General features: G+C 40.2%; 1 protein-coding gene across 4 annotated transcripts in view; it reads left to right on the plus strand.

The window, feature by feature from the left end:
- The first annotated feature begins 475 nt into the window (after positions 1–475).
- Mapk9 (mitogen-activated protein kinase 9) overlaps positions 476–21,223 on the plus strand; it is a 36,914-nt gene continuing 16,166 nt past the window's right edge. For all 4 annotated transcript variants that reach the window (XM_090321061.1, XM_090321059.1, XM_090321062.1 and 1 more), the window contains exons 1-5: positions 476–516; positions 9,305–9,473; positions 16,249–16,378; positions 18,175–18,233; positions 20,985–21,123. In XM_090321061.1, the coding sequence (XP_090177187.1) occupies positions 9,352–9,473; positions 16,249–16,378; positions 18,175–18,233; positions 20,985–21,123 (450 nt within the window). In that variant the 5' untranslated portion in view covers positions 476–516; positions 9,305–9,351. The remainder of the gene's footprint in view (positions 517–9,304; positions 9,474–16,248; positions 16,379–18,174; positions 18,234–20,984; positions 21,124–21,223) is intronic.

The raw sequence follows: 21,223 nt of genomic DNA on the forward strand, positions 1-21,223 counted from the left end.
CGGCCTGAAGCTCCAGCCCACTGCCCATATGGCATAATTCTGAACGCGGGGGGAAGTCAGTGTGCAATGATCTCTGAGCAGCCCGGAGGTGAAAAGCGCCCCCATTCGCTCTCGACCACCACCCCTCCTCGCAGACCCCAAGCGCAGGTCCCGCAGCCGACCCCTCCCGCGCCGCCCAGCAGAGGACCCGCCCCCATGACGCGTTGGCCACGCCCCTTTCGCTTTCCGCTCACTGATTGGTCAGCTTTCCGGTCGGTCAGGCGGAGCGCCGCGGCGGCGGCGGCGGCGGCGGTGGCTGTGCTGAAGGGAGCTGGACCGGAAGGGTCGCAGCGGCCCCGGCGCCCCTCACACCCACTGCGGCGGCGGCGGCGGCGACGGGGCGGAGCGGAGCGGGGCGGGGCGGCCGGAGCCCGGGACTGCGGAGCCCGGGAGCGGCTGTGGAAGAGCAGCTCCGTCAGTCCGTCTGCCAACCCGTTCTCTCTCTCTCTCTCCCGGGCGCGGCGGCCGGGAGGCGAGGTGAGCCGGGCGGGCGGGCGGGAGAGCTAGGCCCGGCCGGGGGCCGCTCGGACCAGGCCCCGCTGAGGAGGAGCGGCGGGAGCGTCGCACGGCCCGGGTCTGTGGGAGTGGGCGCGGGGCCGCCGGGCCAGGGTGGGTGGGTGTCTGTGGGGCGCTGGCGGCCGCCGCCCCTGCCCTCCGCGGTGCCGCAGCCCGGCCGTCCGGGGCTGCCGTCTCTGTCTGACCCGAGCCCGGCCAGGCGGACGGGTGGGATCTGAGGGGCGTCATCCTTTCCGGTGTGTGTGTGGGGGGGGGTACCTGTTCTGGATGCTCCAGGAAGGCCCTGCCGAGGGTGTGTGTGTGTGTGTGTGGTGGTGGTGATTGGGGGGGGTGAGATCTGGTGCCCGCGACCTTGGCCAAGAGTCTGACCCCCCTCCCCCTCGGTCCCTCCCCCCCCCCCGTCCCCCGGGAAAGCGGGGAAATGTCTACTATTTTTGGACAGGGATGTTGTCAGGCTGTGTGACTGAAAGAAAGCGTCAGAACGGATGGTGCCCAGGGCGCATCCGCGGAAAACTGGGCGGCCTACTGTCCTTCGCTGATGTCAACCCCTTCCCCATCCTCCACAGGTCTCCCCCACACACCCCGTTTTCTGCACTCCCCTGGCGCGCCTTGTCACAGCACACTCAGCTCCCAGCCAAGCCAGAGAGGGTTCTGCACCGCCTCCACCACACCACCCTAACCCACACGGCTCACCTGCCTTAATTTCCTACGTTTTGAAGTTGCCTCTGGGATTTTGGTGTAGACAACACTTTCTGGCCCTTGCTCTGGTTATTTTTCACGAGGCCTGCCTTGAGCGCTCTCTTTTCTCTCTTAGTCATTACATTTATTATTTCTGTGCCAGTACTAAGGCTTGGTCTCAAGGACCTGGGACAGGCATGGTCCATGAAGCTGTTTTTTTGTTCAAGGCTGGGTGCTCTACTGCTTGAGCCACTTCTGGAATTTTCTGTTGTTGTTGTTGTTCTGATTAATTGGAGCTAAGAGTCTCACAGACTTTCCTGTTGGGTCTGGCTTCAAACCACCATCCTCTTAGATCTCAACCTCCTAAGTAACTAGGATTACAGGGTGCCACTGGCACCCAGTTTCATTTCATTTGTTAATACCATTTTCTAGCACTTACGCTGCTTTGAAACTCTTCTGTTTGTCTGCCTGTTTATTTTCTGAAAACAGGTAGTTGTCTGATTGGTGCCCTGCTTTCCCCAGTGATTAGGAAGTAAACAGTAAGTATTCAGTAGTAGCAGTTCAGTGAATAAAGAATATTCCTATCTGCCTGCTCTTTCTGCTTTCACTTTTGTCTATGACTTCTAACTTGTGAAACTTATAAGCAGATGGAAGCTTATTCTCATTTTGTGAAATATTTTAATGTCCTTGACCCCTTTATTTTGTAACTGTCAGAACAAGCTGTGATAAAATTTTTACATTTTTTTTAAACAACGATTCACTCCTACTTCTTTCCCACATTCAGGAGACATCAACTGAATTCTGCTTTTATCTAGGTCAGGCTTTCTACTGGGCCCCAGGGATACCGACGAGATAGCAACAGGGTCCCCTCCCCCAGAGATCCCAGCAGCTCAGTAGAGAAGGCCAGCATGCAGATAGTTCCAGGATAAGGTAGGACACTTGAGGGGTAGTGGTGGCCTGTGTAGTAGAAATGTGAAGAAGATAATAGGCGGTGCTTGTGGGCCTTGAATGTTGGCCAGAAATATGGCAGGCAGAGAGGCACAGAGATGAGAAAGGACAAGACTAATCAAGGACTTCAGAGTGGGGTTGGAGCCCTTGGGACCAGGCATTTGTGGACTGATGAGGATACCGGGGAATCAGAATTCATGAAGTGTATCTGGCCTTTTTTGATTTCAACTCTTGACAAGAGATAAACATTTTAGAAGCTCCCTTGAGCAAAGCCAAATGCAGGCTTCATTGTGAACCTCTAGGACATGCTGTGTGGGAGGGTATTAGGAGGCACTGGAAAAGTAGCCTAGGGCCTGGGTACCAGCCAGGTACTCATTTGATTGTTGCTGGAGCCCTGTGAGTAGCTGCTATGAAACTTGATTTACAGACTCAAGTGTCTTAAAGGTCTACTTCATATCTAGCAGCTGGCAAATGGAATTTGAACCCAGATGTCCCTCAGGTCAGCATTCTTTCCTGAATCCCCAGCTCTTAGTATTCTTGTCTGACTTTTAATTTATTCTCTGGTAACAGCAGCTAATCTAGCTAACATTTTCCTCTACTTAATCTTTTTATTTTCTTTTCAGAAGAATCCTGTGGGGTTAAAAATAATCCTTTAAAAGAAAAGCATAGTCTCTAGAGAGCTTTGATTTTTCTGAAAATTTTATTCTCAAGGTACTAGGACTTTATAATTTTTTGACAGATTAAAATGTTTTTACTCAGTCCCCTAAATAGATGTTTGAGGATACACTTGGATTTGTTGAAAATCTCAGTTTTCCAGAGGGGAAAAAAAATAAAATGTCAGAGAATAGAGAGTTTGGCCTAGTGATAGAGTGCTTGCCTAGCATGCACAAAGACCTGGCTTTAATTCCTCTATAGCACATACATAGAAAAGCTGGAAGTGGTGCTGTGGCTCAAGTGGTAGAACACTAGCCTTAAGGAAAGTCCAAGGACACTGCTCAATCCTTGAGTTCAGACCCCAGGACTGGCAAATAAATAAGTAAAATGTCAAAGCAGTTAATAGTGAGCAAACCAGTTGTTCATATGATGTGTAAAAAAACTTGATGTTTTTCCTAAGACTTGATTTGGCAGTGGGACTATTTTTGGTAACCTTTCACACTTGGTTTGGAAGGTGCCAATTTGCATAATTCCTTTCAGAAATATTTTTAGTAACTTACTTTGCTTTATATAGCTTAATTCTAACATCAGTCTTTTTTCTTTTTTTAAAATTGTAATAAATAGAAGGCATACATTATATTCACCAGATAGAAGGTGCATTACTTCATAAACATTGATATCCCTTCTCATGTTTTTGTTCCCATTTTCCTCCCCCACCCTCTCCCCTCATCTTGTTTTCCCCCTTCTGTATCCTATTTCAAATAAACAAATATACAATATACCAAATAACAAGGTAAGATACTGTAACAATATGAGAATAACCAAGGAACAACAAAAGAGATGAGAAATAACGTAGTACATTAAGAACAACAATCACACATCATACGGTTCTTGTTTAACATCAGTCTTTTGTTTGTTTAACATAGGGACTTTCAAACATATTCCAAATAAGTTGAATAGTATCCAGTTTTAACGATGATTAACCCCTGGCCCATTTTGTCTATTCCCCTAACCCTGTAACCTTACTTACCTTACCCTACCTTCTTTTATTATTTTCAAGCAAAACCTACTATAATAGTAATTAATGAATTATTCAGTAGATCTACATATGTATAATATGTTTACATATAACAATAGCTAATTAAAACTTAGAAGTTTTAATTATGTTTGTACATTATAATATTTATATATTATACATATGTATGTATACATATTAAGTTTGTAGAAGGAATAACTCTTTAATGGCATCAAATAAGGAGTCAGTATCGAACTTTTACTTATTTTAAATTGAACTTTAGTTTCTTTAGTTATTTGAAGGTAGAGCCGCATAGGGATTCATTTGTTGTGATTGGTTTATGTGTCTTTTTAGTTTCTCTTAATGTCTGTATTTCTTTGTTTCCTTGTGGTTTTATTTGTTGAAGCAATTGGGTGGTTCTGTAGCATTTTCATGGTTGGGGTTTACTGATTATATCTCTGCAGATTAGTGTTTTTATTCTCTGCATTTCTTAAAAATTAGTAATTGAATCTAGACAAAGCTTGGTCAGATTCAAGGTGTCCTCATGTCAAGACCCTTCTCAGATGGGCTGCACTCATCCTAAGAGCAGGAGACACCCGGAGATTTTGTGTTAGTCTGTTTGAGAGATGAAAATAGTCACCTAAGGCCACCCAGATCAGTGGCTGGCCCTCAGGGACTTCCACTCCAGAATTCAGATCTTAACCACTGCTCCACACTGCTCTGCCACATTTATTCTCCTATTCAGTTTTGCCTTAAGCAAACACTGATTACTAATTACTAAGTGATTAGCAAGGGATTGAGAAATAAGTCAGATATGTTTTCTTTTCTTAAGCTCAGAATAGAGTGATAGTAGGCTTCCCATGCAAAGTAACTAAAAAGAATATAGGCCCAGCTAACAAACAGGGATCATTCCGAGCACAAGCTAAAGAGAAAAGACTGTGGAGGGAAATCTACAAGAGATTTTGAAGGATGATGAAGGCTGGCCAGGGAAACCAAAGGGAGAAGGAAGTCATCTCAGATAGATGGAACTGCTTGGGCAGAGACATGCAGGTGTGTGATGGCATGATAGATCTGCTGACCCCAGAGAACATTCCATTTCCTATGTTGTACTAAAGATTTGAACCTTATTCTCAGAGTCACTGTCAAAGGAATTAAAATAAGAGAATGGCATGCTTACTGCATATTTTCAAAAAAAATCTTGCCTTTTAAAAAATTTCTGATCATGCAATAATTATACATCTACAAGAAGTTATAAAGTTCCACTTACCTTTCACCCAGTCATCTAATGATTGCATATTTACATAACCTGAGGATAGTGTGGAAACCAGGAAATTGGCATTGGCTTCGTGGATGTGTGTGTAGTTCCCTGACCTTTTATCACAGGTGGAGATTCATATAACCACCACCACCACCACCACCATATTCAAGATATACTTATCATCCCAAAGATCTTTGTGTTATCCCCTCAAACCCACAGAACCTACCTGGCCCACCTACCATTTGTAACTCCGGAATTACTACTCTGTCTGCTTCTCTATAATCTTGTCATTTCAAGAGTATACATGAACGACCTGGGTGAGGTGGGTCACACCCGTAATCCTAGCTACCTGGGAGGCTGAGATCTGAGGATCACAGTTCAAAGTCAGCCCAGGCACTAAAGGACTTGAGATTCTTATCGCCAATTAACCACTAGAAAAGGGGAAGTGGGGCTCTGGTTCAAAGGTAGGATGGCCAGCAGTAGGGCAGTAGCCTTGAGCTGAAGAGATAGCGCCCAGGCTCAGAGTTCAAGCCCCATGACCCACAAAAAGAAAGAAAAAAAAAATACATGAAGTTACACAGCATGTCACCTCTGAGATGGGATTTTTTTTTTTTTTTTGGTCAATCCTGGGCTTGAGCTCAGGGCCTGAGCACTGTCCTTGGATTTTCTCAAGGCTAGAGCTCTACCACTTGAGCCTCAGCACCACTTCCCGCTTTTTTCTGTGTTTGTGGTACCGAGGACTCAAACTCCTGTCTTCGGGCATGCTAGGCAAGCACTCCACCACTAGCCATAGGCCAAACTCCCAGCCCTGGGATTTTTTTTTTTAATCATAGGATATTTCAGCTGCCATATACACACATACTTAGTGGATATGAAAGTCCATGTATGTACCAGGCACTGGTAACTCACACCTGCAATCCTAGCTACAAAGGAGATGAGGTCTCAGGGTTGCAATTCAAAGCCAATCTAGGCAATAAAGTTTCTAAGACTCCTATCCCCAATTAACTACCAAAAAAAAATGTAAGTAGGGCTGTGGTTCAAGTGGTAGAGCACTAACCTTGAGCACAAAAGCATAGGGACAGAGTCAGGAGTGTGGCCTAGTGGTAGATTGCTTGCCTAGCATGCAGAAAGCTCTGGATTCAATTCCTTGGTACCACATACACAGAAAAAGCTGGAAGTGATACTGTGGCTCAAGAGGTAGAGTGCTAGCCTAAGAAAGCGCAAGGATAATGCCCAGGCCCTGAGTTCAAGCCCTAGGACTTCCCCCCCCCAAAAAAAACCTTAGGGACAGTGCCCAGGCCCTAAGTTCAAGCCCCAGCACAGTACAAAAGGAAAAAAGTACATGAATGTTCAAATCCCCTATATAAAATGATGTAGTATAATTGTATCACCTCCTCTCATGCACTTTAACTCATCTATAGGACACTTTTAATACCTAATACAGTATAAATTCTATATCATAATTATCTTGTTATTACAAGGTATGGAAAAATGACAAAAATCTGTACAGCATATTTTCAGTTCCAAATGCAGTTTTCCCCAAACGCTTTCCTTTTAAAGTTATTTAAACTGATACATAAAATAAAATTTATTCATATCAAAGAAGTGTTATCCTTTGATATAGTTATATGTTGTATAGTGTTTAAATCAGGTCAGATATCTGCCCAGAACTGATCATTTTTCTATGGTGAACATTTTCAAAATCTTTTCTTCTAACTTTTTGAAATGTGCAGTACATTATTGTTCTCTGCAATAACACTCCAGAATTTCTCATTCCTATATATAACTCTAACTTAGCATCAACCTACCTTTCTGAATATTTTGTTTGTGGTTGGTTGAATCAAGTGCAGAACTAGCCAAATGCAGTGGCTCATGCTTGTCTGGGATTGGAAAGGATGAGGATTTAAGGCTAGACTGAGCTAAAAGTTTTCAAGTAAAAATAATGAGAGAGGTGGTGCACATTTACTATCCTAGCTATCTGTTGAGGGAGTGTAAGTAGGAGGATCGAAGTTGATGTTGGCCCAGGCAGAAAGTGAGACCCTATTAGAAAAACAAAGCAAAAAGTCCTCTCAGTCCTGGAAGGTGTGGCTGAAGTAGAAGAGCACCTGCCTAGCAAGGCCCTGAGCTTAAACCTCCAAACCACCAGAAAGAATTTTTAGAACCCACAAATATGGAAGGCTCATGATTCATCATGCCTTTGAGATCCACACAGTAGTTTGGTTCTTTTCAGTACTGGGACGTATTCAGTTCATCTAGACCACCGCTGAACCATCTATCTATTAAGGTCACTGGGGTTGAGTCCAGTTTTGATTAGAAATCAAGCTGCTCTGAGCACTTGAGCATAAGTTCTCATGTGGACAGAGTTCTCTTTTTAAAGTGGTGTGTGTTCTGTAGTCTAAGGGTTAGCAAGGATGGAGGCTAGGATGGCTCTTCTGTGCTGCCAGGCCCAGGGAGCAACATGTGGGATCTCTTACGATTTTTTGCCTTTGCTTACATTTTTGTTATGACCTTTACCTTACTGTAACTTAACCAAATAGTGAATTATATGCTACTTGAAGAATGGTTACAAGATAGTCATGGTGTGTCTTCTACAATACTTACCACGTTAGGAACAGAGGCACTCCCTGAAATGTTGAGTTAAATTGGTTTAGCCTCTTGCAAACTATAAATGAGTAATCTTTGATTTAATTATTTTAAAAGGTACCCTTTCAAATGTCACTAAAGTGTACCAGCATTGTGGGGAATGTTGGAGTGTGGGTCAGATCAGTGAAGGTTTCTTGAATGATCAATGTCTCAGGAACTAGGCCCTCCTTATCCTGTCCTTGGACTGAGAGATGCCATGCTAAGTGAGACTGACCTGTGCCCATCCTCCTGGTCTCAATGGTCTGAGGCAGCTCCTGAGTCCTTCCTCATATCAGGGTGGCCTTGGATTGCTCCAACGTGAGTTGTGACTGCCCATCCCTCTATGGGGGTTGATGGGTACAGTTCCTGTTTGGCATCTAGTACAGTTCTTGCCTGGGGGCACTTCCTGGCCAGGTGTGCCAGTGTCTCCCAGCAAGAGTGACAGGTTAAACATCCAAGAATGGTTTAAAAAAAAGTGGCACAATGGACAATTGAAGAAACTATTAATTTGACTTCAAGTCTTTGTTTAGGCTGTTATTAACTTGTTTGCATGTTTAAGAGACATGCTAGGCATCATTGTGTCAAAACATAAATCATCATTACAGAAAAGTTAATGTGGTAGGCATTCATTATTAGGTGGTAGAGCAAAGTCAGGAATTTGGAACTGTAGAAAAATTTTAATTCTGTGTTTATAAATACTATGAATGCTTACTTGCCTGATCCCATTCTTGGCCTTTAAGCTTTTAATAAAAAAATCTAACAAAGAACTTGCTAGGATTTCTATAAACTTTGTTGGACAATAGCCAAGGAACCAAGTAAATGTTTGCTCGTTTTCTTTCTTTCATCTTGGCTCTTGCATAGAGGGAAGCTTAACCTGCTACCTAAACCATAGAAAAACTGATTTCCCCAACTACTGGTTTATGCTTGTATTTGTGAATAGGCTTTCCAATATCAGTGTTCTTTTACTATAGAATATGGCAGAGTATGTGGATAAGAGGGGCTGCAGGCCTGCTTCAGCCTACCCTCATGAATGGTGCCCATTAATAGTATGCCGAGCTCACATCCGTGTCACCAGTCTTGTAACTGCCCTTCACTTTGGCGTATGAATCCTGCCTTTCAGATTCATCACTTTAACCCAAGTCTTTATTTAGACTTATCAGAAGCCTCCAGAGCCTCTAGAAGAGGTCTCTCTGAAATAACACCCCATCCCTGATAGGCTGTCTATAAACTAGCCCCACAGGAAACGAAGTGATAAAAAGCATTTACCATTTACCAACATAATAGTCTCATCATGGCTAGTCATAATATGTGAATTCTTTTCTCCAAAGGGGCATTTTTTCTAATCTAAAATTTCTAAAATCTGGTCTTGTAGGAGGATCTTAAGATTCCTTCCTTTAATAACAGTCTTGGACCACTGGAATGGCTTGGGGCCTGTGGGAGTCTTCAAGGCCTTGCTTAAGTTCAGAATTCCATCACACTTCGTTTACCAACTTACAGCTTCATTGTCTTCCATCCCAATGAATGTGAAACACTATTTCAGTAAGGATGTATGTTCCTTCTGTTTTTCATCTCAGGAACCTGACAGCATACCGGCTCCCGGAATATTGTATGACACTACATCATGAGTGACAGTAAATGTGACAGTCAATTTTACAGCGTGCAAGTGGCAGACTCAACTTTCACTGTGCTGAAACGGTACCAGCAGTTGAAACCAATTGGCTCTGGAGCCCAAGGAATTGTTTGGTAAGTATGAGCTATTTCATTCATGTAGATTGAATTTTTGCTGTAAGAAAAAGTAAAACAAAATCAATAAAACATAGAAAAAAATAAATAAAGCTAATTGTGTCAAGTCTTGCTGTAGTTATATGTAGTCAGGTTATAGGATACACACCCAAAACCTTAGAATGCCGCATAAACTCACATAGGTAGCAATTTTTCTTTTGCTTTCTTTTTTTTTCTTTTCTGTTTTTTCTGTTGTTATTGTTCATTTGATATCAGAGTACTAGGTATGACAGTGAGGTATAACAGAAATTTGGAGTTTTATTCATTTCTTCATCATGGCCACCTTTTCCTCCCCTCCCCCTTTTATTCCCAATCACTCCTATTCATTTCTAGGCGCCACCATTGCTGTGCCTTGCCATTCATTGGCAAGATGAGGCCAGTCAGTGTCATTATCACACCATGGATTAACCAGGAAGGGATGCTGTGTGAGGGGTTGGGCTGGCCGTCTCTTCCTTGGTGTCTCTCTTCAACTATGTGTCCTGCCCAGGACGTCAGAACTGTTGGTCTGACCCTGAACCTTAGTCTCTTGCATGGTAAGACAGTCAGCAGCTGCAACGTCACTGCCAGCTAAAGGTAAAGTTTTTCACCTGTTTTCTAGACTACAGTTACCAGCTCTTCTCAAACATTTTATCCCTAATTTTTCTCAGTGAAATGTTTTTTTTTTTTCTTTTTGGTCAGTAAAAACAGGATTCTCTTGATCTCTAGAAGAACCTGTGATAAAGCCAAGAATCTGTGTTTATAGCCAGTAGGCAGAGGAAGTTGAAGGTATAAGAACTCTATTGGGTATTTTGGCAGTGGAATTTACGTGTGTATGTAAAGAGGCTGAGCTTAGAGGATTTTAATCAGTGTTTTTTTTTTAATTTAATCCTAAAATTATAGAATTTATGAAATCCACTTTTATCCTTTGTTGCAGAGACATATGAGTAGGGAAATCAGTTGTTCTCTGATTGAGAAGATTGTAATCCAAATCTTTTGAGAAAAAAAAAAGCATAGTGAGTGAGAAGTGATTGTTTGGAAAGAATATTCATCTTCCACCCAAAATAGTGATAAGCTTAACTTCCAAATTATATCATGCTGTCTTGGTACAGGTAGAGGTTCTCTTATCTGAAGGAATACAGGGTACAGAGTTTCCCTTATCTGAAACCCTTAGGTACAAAATATTTCTGGTTTCTATTTTTTATTGTTAATTTTCAGATTTTAAAATATTTACACAGACTTTACAGATTGAACATCCCGAATCCCAAAGTCCTGTCAGTGTTCAGTAAGTTTCAGATCTTGGAACGGACCAGTTTTTGTTTGTTTGTTTGTTTTTCAATCATGGGACTTGAACTCTGGGCCAGGGTGCTATCTCTGAGCTCTTTGGTTCAAGGCTAGCACTCTACCACTTGAGCCACAGCACCACTTTCGGTCTTCTGGTGGTTATGTGGAGAGTCTCACGCACTTTAGTGGCTGGGCTGGCTTTGAACTGAGATCCTCAAATCTCAGCCTACTGAGTAGCTAGGATTACAGGCATGAGCCACCAGTGCCCAGCTAATAGTCCAGATTTTGATTTTTCAAACGTAACTCCATTGCATCAAGAAAAATTTGAAAGTCCAGATTTGGGAACTTTGATGTTAATAAAGATTTGTGAATGATAAAGCATTCTTTTGATTTATAATCCCTCTCTTAAGTGGTAACTTAACACACATAATTTGATGTGAGAGAAAGACACAGACAGAAAGAGAAAAAGTCAGATAGAGGTGAGGAAGGGAAGAAGAAATCAGAAATAACAAATACTAGTGGTCTTAGAGCAGTTCATTTTATGGCTGTAGATAGGCTGCTATTTTATATATGAGCTTTCTTTTCCCTAATTGGCCATTCACTTGTTTTTGAAGATTAGAAATAATATTAATAGTGAATATTTTTTATCCAGCTCTGCCATAATCCTCACTACATTAATGATGCTGTTAAGAACTCTGGCTCATTGCACTTCTCCCTGTCTCACAGGGGGTTAGGTTCTATCTATTGGTCTCAGGAGACCTTACTGCTTTTACTCAGGTAAAACTTGTCTATTCTTTTGAACCACTGATCCTTTTTGGTATGACCAGGACTCTAGGCTAATCCTTGTTTAGAATCTTAGAGATAATGAGTAAATGAGTATTTGTTAAGTATCTTATTTGAGTTAGTTCAAATAATCAGTTGTTTGTACTTATCTTGATAGAACAACTGTGACATTCAAGAAAAGTTTTAATTTTATAGCTATCATTGACTTTCAGTTTTGTATCTTATGTTCAGTTTCTTATCTTCTGTTCTCACTTGGAAAAGTAAACACTTTAGAAGTGTCTTCTTTTTGCCCTTGTTTTCTTTTGTATCCATCCCTTACCAGACTATAAAACAGGAAGTAGGATTGGAAAGTGATCTGCTAATGGCATATTCCTGTTTAAGCAAAACAAAAATTACTTTTGCTAAAAGAAACTTGGCAATAGATTAGCTACTACTTCAATAACAGGAATTGTTGAATTTTCTATAATTTCGTATTAAAATATTATCATTTATTGACTATTTTTTATTCTACTGTAAACATCTCATCCATCAGTGAATCCTTAGGAAAGTATAATGGACAAAAAAAAATATGTGTTAAGATGTCCACATCCTAATACCCGGATACTATGACAAAAGGAAATTTGTGGATTTAATTAAATTAATGATCTTTGGGTAGGAGGATTAGCCTAGTGGATGCAATGTAACTGAGAAAATGTTCTTACAAAAGGAAATCCAGGGTGTGGAGGGTAGCCTAGCAGTATGTGCTTGCCTAACGTGCACGAAGCCTTGGGTTCCATTCCTCAGTACCACGTACTCAGAAAAAGCCGAAAGTGGTACTGTGGCTCAAGTGGCAGAGCACTAGCCTTGAGCAAAGACAGTGCCCAGGCCCTGAGTACAAGCCCCAGGACTACACCCCCCCCCCAAAAAAAAAAACAAAGGAAGTTCAGTGATTCGCAGTAAGAGGAGTGATAGGAGTGATACAGGGCCAGGAGTGAAAGAATATAGGAAGCCTCAAAACCAGAAAAGCCAGGGGAATGGGTCCTCCTCCCAGAGCCTCCAGAAGGAGCACAGTTCTGCCCACCCCTTGGTTTTAGCCCCGTAGGATCCATGGACTCATGGCATCCTGAACTATAAAATGATGTTCTCTGTCCACCACCCCACTGAAGACTACAGTCAAGATGTTAGCTGGGCTGGGCTTTTTTTTTTTTTTTAAGGTTCTGGGGAAGAATCTGTTCCTGGGAGTCGGGGGGGGGGGGGAAAGTGGTTAAAAATACAGGTTCAACTGGTCAAGGAGAAGGAAGTGATCCTTATCAATACAAGACAGAGATATAGGTATGGCTCAAGGGATAGAGCACCAGCCAAGCCAGCAAGCCAAGCAAGTGTAAGGCCCCGAGTTTAAACGCAAGGACCAGAAAAATGTTTTAAACGATAGAAGTCAGAAGTAGTTATTAACTTTGGTGAGCAGGAGGGATAGCAATTGGAAGGGTATCTAGGGGCTTTTGAGACACTGACAGGCATGACTCTCAGTGATAAATATTGAGCTGAGGAGCCCAAAGCAAAGGAATAAACATAAACTGGGCCCTGGTCGTTCACACTTAACAGTCCTAGCTGCTGGAGAGATTGAGATCGGAGAATCTCAGTCTGGAGCCAGCTCAGGCAGCAGACAAATTCAAGAAACTCTTATCACCAGCTAACCTACAAAAGCTGCTGGTGAAGGCATGGCTCAAGTGGCAGAGCACCAGCCTTGAGTGAAAAGGTTGAGTGAAGTGGGAGACCCTGAATTCAAACCTTGGTACCAACACCCAAGAAAGAAAAGGAAAAAGACATACACTGAAATTCAGCAAAGCAGTAGACTTAAAAGTTCTGTAAGAAAATGAGTGATGGCAGAATGTGATCATTTATCTTCCATGTGATTTTTCTGGGAGAAAAAGGTTCTTAAACATGTATTCCAATACGCAAGACCAAACAAGAGCATAAAATATTCGAACAAGTGAAGGCCCATGAAAAGAAATCCTAGGATTATAGCAATGTGTTGTCAGACTTTAGACCCTCCAAGAAAATGTCCCCAAGCAGAATAGATTCCAAACAATAGATACTATAAGCAAGAAGTTAGTAAGTACTGATGATAAAACCTCAAAAGAGACATTTTTCATCTCTTAATAATGAGAAAAAATGTATTAGATATGTGGTAGGGTGATAGAAAAATCCATGATCTAAAAATAAAACAGATTTCTAAGGAAATAATGTTTTAGTGATTGGTAGAATGTAAGAAAATAAAACCTCATTTTTTTTTTTGGTATGAGTGGTCTTTAGAAAATGAAAGCTATATATGTGTATGCATACATACAGATAATATTTTGGTGTTCAGTTTTTTCAGGCACATCCTAAAGAACACCGAAGACTTAATATATACATAAAATGAATGTGTTAGCAAGCTGGCCATTTAAGCCAGATGTTTGGGGGAAATGAGAGAATAAAGAGAGAGAAGAGAGAGAGAATATACTGATCTCACTTTACCTACTGTGGGGTTGGCTCAAGAGATTCCTTTGAAAGTTGGTGGAGTAAGTGTAGGCTTGCTATTTAAAGTTACAAAGGTAAATCTAAAAATAACACAAGAACAAAACTGGCAAATGTGGGAGATCTCAAGTAAGTGGCTTAATTCTCTTGCTGGGAAAGAAGTATTTTCTCAACTAGATGAAAAAATCAGGAGTTAAAAAATGATCACAAAGTAACCATGAATTATTGAAGCCTATTGCTCTTGAAATTGGACCTGGGAGTTAGAGAAGCATGTGGATATTCAGATGCTTAGAATTAGACCCTTTGAACCATTTTTTTCTTAAAATTTTTAAAGTTAAAAAATAGAGGGGCCAGGAGTTTGGCTTAGTGTTAGAGTGCTTGCCTAGCATGCACAAAAATCCAGATTCAATTCCTTGGTACCACATACATAGAAACAAGCCAGAAGTGCTGAGGCTCAAGTGGTAGAGCTCTAGCCGTGAGAAAACCGAAGGATAGTGCTCAGGCCCTGAATTCAAGCCCAGGGCTGGCAAAAAAAAAAAAAAAATAGGAGTGTGTATTTTTATCATGTACATGGTTAAAACATGTATACATGGTCTAATAACTAAATTGATCTAATTTACCTGTGTATTACCTCACAACTTAAGTCTGTTTTTGAGCACTTTTTAAGGAAATAATACACTTTTTTTAACTAGGAATACCATACTGTATAGTTGAGCTCTTGAACTTACCATAACTCCTGTGTAACTGAAATATTGGACAAAAACTTTGGAGACCAGAAAAACATGTTTTCAAATTCTCTAGTCTAAGAAGTAAATACACAGGTATTGTGTATACAAGTTATTTTCTTTCCAAGGCAATTTTTCTTCATCATTTTATGATTCATACAGAATGGTACATCTGTAGGGCTAAGGAATTTACATACGTGTATATGTACATAGGACCTGAATTAAAATGTTTCTAATACTTAACCACAATGAACAACCTTCAACCTAAAATAGATACAGTCAAATTAGGAGTTGTCTGACCCAAAAGCATTATTAACAGAAAAGAACAAAGCATACACATTGTTATGCATTTAATAAAGTAAATACACAGAAGCAATTTAAAGTCTCTACCTAATTTCTTACCTGGTCTTCAGCATGACCTCTTTTGAACTCCTGATAAGTAATCAAAGGGTAGTAATACTAAGCTGTTTAGTGCTAATTTGGAAGTTGAATGTGTGTCATAAGGCAACTGTTTTCCTACTGAATTTCTGGAGGGAAATGAACTTTAAATCTCAGCTGTGTAGAATCTACACAGCCTGTAGATTCTGTTCTTACTAATGGGAAGAGATATTTCCAGCAGAATTTTATATATATTGCTTATGTTGCTCTGATAATTCCAAAATGTACTTATATGTAATCAGTGATAATTATTTTTAATTGTATGGTTAAGCACTATAGTTGTATAAAGAGGTTATAATTCTATAAGTCAAGTTACAATGATTAATTTCTTGGCCTGTTTGAACTGAAGATTTAATTTCTTGGCCTTACATGCTCTGTATTAAATTGCCTGGTTCCAGTGGCTCACACCTGTAATCCTGGCTACTCACAAGGCTGAATGTCACAGTTTGAAGCCAACCTAGGGAGGCAAAAGCCAGGGAGGCATGGCTCAAGTGATAAAACTCCAGCCATGAGCTTAGTACAAAGCCAGATAGGGAAGTCTGTGAGACTGTTAGGTCTAATTAACCAGCAAGAAACCAGAAGCAGAGTTGTGGATCAAGTGGAAGAGCACTAGCCTGAAGCACACATGCTAAGAGAGAGCACCTAGGCCCCGAGTTCCAGCCATCGTACTGGCATTCAGGCACACACACATACACATACCACATTTTTAAGAAAAATTATTTGGCTTGGAGCATAGTAATCTCAAAATTTTATCTCCTCAAGTGAAAATTGCATGTGTAGAGAATTGTGGGATCCCACCCAAACTGTGGGTGAAAGGTCATCCCCACCTGTGCAGAGAACTTAATCCATTCTTCAGTCCTCACCAGCTCCCTCCCCCTCTCTTCATCTGTTCTACCTTGATTGGAAATAAGCAGTACATCTTTCCTTATTTGCTAATTCATTTTAAAAGATAATGTATTGAATATTATGTTCTTCATTGCTATGTTTATTGAAACCATTGTAATCAAGTATTTGTTTCTATTTCCTAATTATAGTGCTGCTTTTGATACAGTTCTTGGAATAAATGTTGCAGTCAAGAAACTAAGCCGTCCTTTTCAGAATCAAACCCATGCAAAGAGAGCTTATCGGGAACTCGTCCTCTTAAAATGTGTCAATCATAAAAATGTAAGTTACATATATGGTGTGCTAGCCTTCAAGTTCTTTTGGAGATACACTGAGTTCAGACCTAGGATAAGAGTGGCCATTACAATCATTATATTTCGTTGATAGAAATGTTTTAGTTTTAAAGATTTTTGTTTTAAAAATATCTTATTGTATTTATTAAGTTGTTATATAGAAAGGCTACATTTTGTAAGTCAAGTAATGAGTACATTTCTTTTTTTGGAGAATGTCACCCCTTCCCATCCCTGCCCACAAATTTCTTAGGTCATTTTCCACATAGTGTACACTGAATAGCATGATTGCATCTGCTCACCCTTTCCCCCTCCTTTTTTCACCCCTCCCCCAAAGAAGAAACAGCAATAGTAACACTGACAAGTTTCCATTTCCATTTCCTGTAAGAGTAAACTCTTTTAGTCTGTTTGTATGTGAATGCCTAGAGTCTTGTATAAGTTATCATGTCCAGTTATATTTTAGATCTATCTTCCACATAGGAAAGAAAACATGTGTTGTTTGTTGATAGTTAATAGAGTTCGAAATCAACTCTGGGAAAACTGAAGTCAAAAACAGGCTTGCTTCATGAAGCCTCTTTTTAAACCACTCAACTAAGGTAGAAATGTTAACTATTCCTTTGACCATTTAGTTTTCAACATTTCTGTTTCTATTTCTATAAATAGAAATAAATAGTGATGTAACTTTTTGAAAAACAACCAACATTTTTTTTAATGCTGTATACAAGAAGCTTTTACCTTGTTATGGAGATTTCCGTTTTAAATACATGTTCTTAGATGGTGTTACATTCGGAAAAACTGTACTTGTCATTTCTACAAAGAATTGAACTTTAAGGAGAAATAATATGTCCCTATAAAATAAGCTTTGACTGAAGCATACTTCATGTCTGACTAGTGGTCTCCTGAGTTGTAATTTGATAACTTTACCCTGTGGTAACATTGTAAAATGTGAATCTAGGTGAGGTTTTGTTTTAGATTTTTTTTTTTTTTGCCAGTCCTGGGCTTGAGCTCTGGGCTGAGCACTGTCCTTGGACTTTCTCAAGGCTAGAGCTCTACCACTTGAGCCTCAGCACCACTTCTGGCTTTTTTTCCATTTGTATATAGTACCACGGAATCAAATCTGGGTCTTCATGCATACTAGGCAAGCACACTACCACTAGGCCAAACTCCCAGCCCGTCTAGGTGAGGTTTTGGAAGTCAAAACCTCTCTTTTTATTGTTGTTGTTGTTGTTTTTTAAAAAAACCTTAAGATTAATATTTTAAATATTAATGATATTTAAGACTAACTATTAAAGATTAATATATAAGATTAAATATATTAACATTTTTATAGCTCTTTCTTATATAGAGACATTAGGTATCAAAGGTTGGTTTATTGTTTTGAATCTGTGATTTGAGTTGGCTTTAATTTCTCAGTAAGTGTTTAAATTTTTTTTGACAGTACTAGGATTTTAACTCGAGTCCTCATGCTTGCTGAGCTTATTTATTTAGCTAGTATTCTCCCACTTGAACTACACCTCCAACCCTGGTTTTGTGTGTATGTGTGTTTTACTAGGGACACACAAGAGGAACTTGACTAAAAGTACATCTTATTTTTGGCTTATGTTTGACATTTCTCAAATGCCATGAAATAGAATGTTTTTTGGTAACAACCATTATAATAATAAATATTGAGTTCTATTGTCATGTGATTTTTTTTCTGTTTTAATACATTTTTATATTCAATTAATTTTTTAGTAATCCAATAGAGTCTTTTGGTATACTGAGGTGTAATTAATTTTCTCTTTTCAGATAATTAGTTTGTTAAATGTGTTTACACCACAGAAAACTCTTGAAGAATTTCAAGATGTGTAAGTATCAATTATATCAACAACAGAAAAAATTTAGAAGAGAAAGTAACTGATTTTTTTATATTTGGGAAATGTAGGTGGCCACTTGTTTAATTATAGACACTTTTTTGTCTGTGGGTACTAATATTTGCTTTGTTTTGTCTAGAGTTTTTTTTTTTTTTTCTTTTTTGCCGGTCCTGGACTTGAGCTCAGGGCCTGAGCACTGTCCTTGGACTTTCTCAAGGCTAGCACTCTACCACTTGAGCCTCAGCACCATTTCCGGCTTTTGTCTATGTATGTGGTACCAAGGAATCGAACCTGGGTCTTCGTGCATGCTAGGCAAGCACTTTAACCACTAGGCCAAACTCCCGGCCCCTCTAGAGTTCTTTTATCTCTGTAGCAGATCAAAGATAAGTGCAAAGAATTTCCTCAGAGCATGAAATGACCATTAATGTTTCTACTTTATTTCACTGAGCTGTTTTCCAGTTCTTGATAGGTATTTATAAGCATTATTTGAAATGATTGTGTCAGTCATTATTCTGTGTTTTACAGATTTTTTTACCCTCTACTACTGAGATTTGATTTCAGGATCTTTTACTTGCTAGAACACACCTCTAAACCGATTTTTTTTTACTGGTTATTTTTGACAATGTGGCTTCCTGCCTGGATGACAATCTGCCCATTTTAGGATTCTCATTGTAGGTGAATAACAGATATACACTACCTGGTGGGAAGAAGTCTCAAAAACCTTACTACCTGAGCTGGCCACAAACTGCAGTCCTCCCAGACTCCTAAATAAAATTACCTTGTAAACTTACTGTGAGATGATGTACTAGTCTAGCATATTTATGTTCAATGAGATCCTACTATTGGTCTATTCACTCATAGAACAAATATTTGATTGCTCACTAGGTGCTATACACTCCCTTAGAGTTGGGGTACATTAGTGAAAAATGGAAGCAAAATTCCCTTTATTACAAATTCTAAGTAGCAAACACCCTCCTAGAACTTGCCAGGGAAAAAAGATAATTAGTAGGTAAGGAACGTATGTAGTTCCCCAGAATATATTCAGCATTTTGGATAAAAAGTCAAGCTGGGTTAGGAGATCAGAAGTGTTGGGAGTTGAGATTCATGCTGCAATTTTAAATAGGCCAGGGTTCTCCAGAGAAAGTCAGTGCAGGGTGGAGGGGGGGATCATTATGTGAGACAGAGCTAAGATGCACACTCTAATTGCAAAGGCCACAGAGCCGAGAAGCCAGTGTGTATCTTTCCATCTGAGACAATGTTTGAGAACCTGAGGACCACTGGTGTCTTAGTCCTAGAACTCTGGAGGTAGGCAGTCCATAGTTCTGATGTCCCTAGAACTCTGGAGGTAGGCAGTCCATAGTTCTGATGTCCAAGGACAGCAGTAAAAGTCTATCTCTACTCTTTTAGAAGAGACCAATTGACCTGTTGCAGCCCTTGGCTGATGGAACGTTATTATACCTACACTCAGATTCACATACTTATCACCTCTATAAACACCTTCCCAGGCGTACCCTAACTAGGATTCTTGCAGGCCTCTAGGTAAAGTAGTCCCTAATCTGTTCAAGTTGACAATCAGAATGAACCATGACAGGCTAGTTGGGGAAAGACCTCAGTAAGGTGACATGTAAAGGAAGTCTTGGAGGAGATGAGTTAGCCCCAGAGGTCTTTGGGGTGAGATGGAGTGGAGATCAAGGGAGACATCGAGGGCAGAGCAGTAGTAGAACATACCTCATGTGCCAGGCAAGACCAACAAGAAGCCAATGTGGCCAGTGGAGCAGGAGGAGATTCAGAATCTCTGTGAGATTCACAGAGGCCTCTAGGTTAGTATAAGGAGGCCCCTTCGCTCTAAGGGAAGTCAGAGTAAAATTTCCAATAGTATTGTTATCTTACCTGGCTCATTTTAAAAAAGAATAATTGATTTCTGGGTTGAGAACTTCTGTAAAGGAGTAGAGACACAGAAACCCAGTTAGGAGCAGAGTCTTCTACAGCTACCCTCAGGAGAGATTACAGTAGATAATAGGGTTAAGGGAAGAGATTGGACATTGGAATAGAAAGAAAGCTTGTGGGGAACTGAAGTTCAAAGTTTTCGTTTTGTCTTATGATCACTTTTTAAAGATAGACTCTTTTAGGGGCTGGGAGTTTAGCCTAGCATGCACAAAGACCTAGGTTTGATTCCTCGGTACCACATATGTAGAAAAGCTGGAAGTGGTGCTATGGCTCAAGTGGCAGGGCACTAGCCTTGAGGAAAAAGCCCAAGGACAGTGCTCAGGCCCTGAGTTCAAGCCCCAGGACTGGCAAAAAAAAAGAGACTCTTTTAGAGCAATTTAAGGTGCACAGCAAAATGTAGCAGAAGTTATAGCTTCCTACATGCCCCCTCCCCCATTTGTTAAGCCTGTCTTTATAAATGTTAAGTGGTACATACCAGCATGGCTTAATACTGGCAAAAAGGATGAAGTAGAGAAAAAAACAAAGTAGGAGAATTTGTAGAAAATTTTATTTGCCATGATACGGATGTTATTTTATTTTTAACTTGAAAGATATTTTCTTTGGAAAAAAATTTTACAGTGTTTTATTTTCTTTCCAAATTCCTTAAAAAATGCTTCGAGAAAAGTCGCCCTTTTACTTAGCCAGTTCAGAGATGAGGTAGTGAGCTATAACTATTTCATAAAATATTTGGTTGAATAGCCATGAGGACTTTTGGGTAGTTTTCATGTAATGGCTGATCTTTTCTTTTTTAATCCTCAGGTATTTGGTAATGGAATTAATGGATGCTAACTTATGCCAGGTTATTCATATGGAGCTGGACCATGAAAGAATGTCCTACCTTCTTTACCAGATGCTCTGTGGTATTAAACATCTGCATTCAGCCGGTATAATTCATAGAGTAAGTAATGACATAATACTTTTTTAAAAAGTAATCATTATTTAGTTATCACAGTTCTTTATATAGAAAATAACTTTTTAAAAAAAATTGGCAGTGTTGA

Source organism: Megascapheus bottae, chromosome 29, assembly GCF_031878675.1.
Source record: "Megascapheus bottae isolate mThoBot1 chromosome 29, mThoBot2.hap1, whole genome shotgun sequence".
NCBI lineage: Eukaryota > Metazoa > Chordata > Mammalia > Rodentia > Geomyidae > Megascapheus > Megascapheus bottae.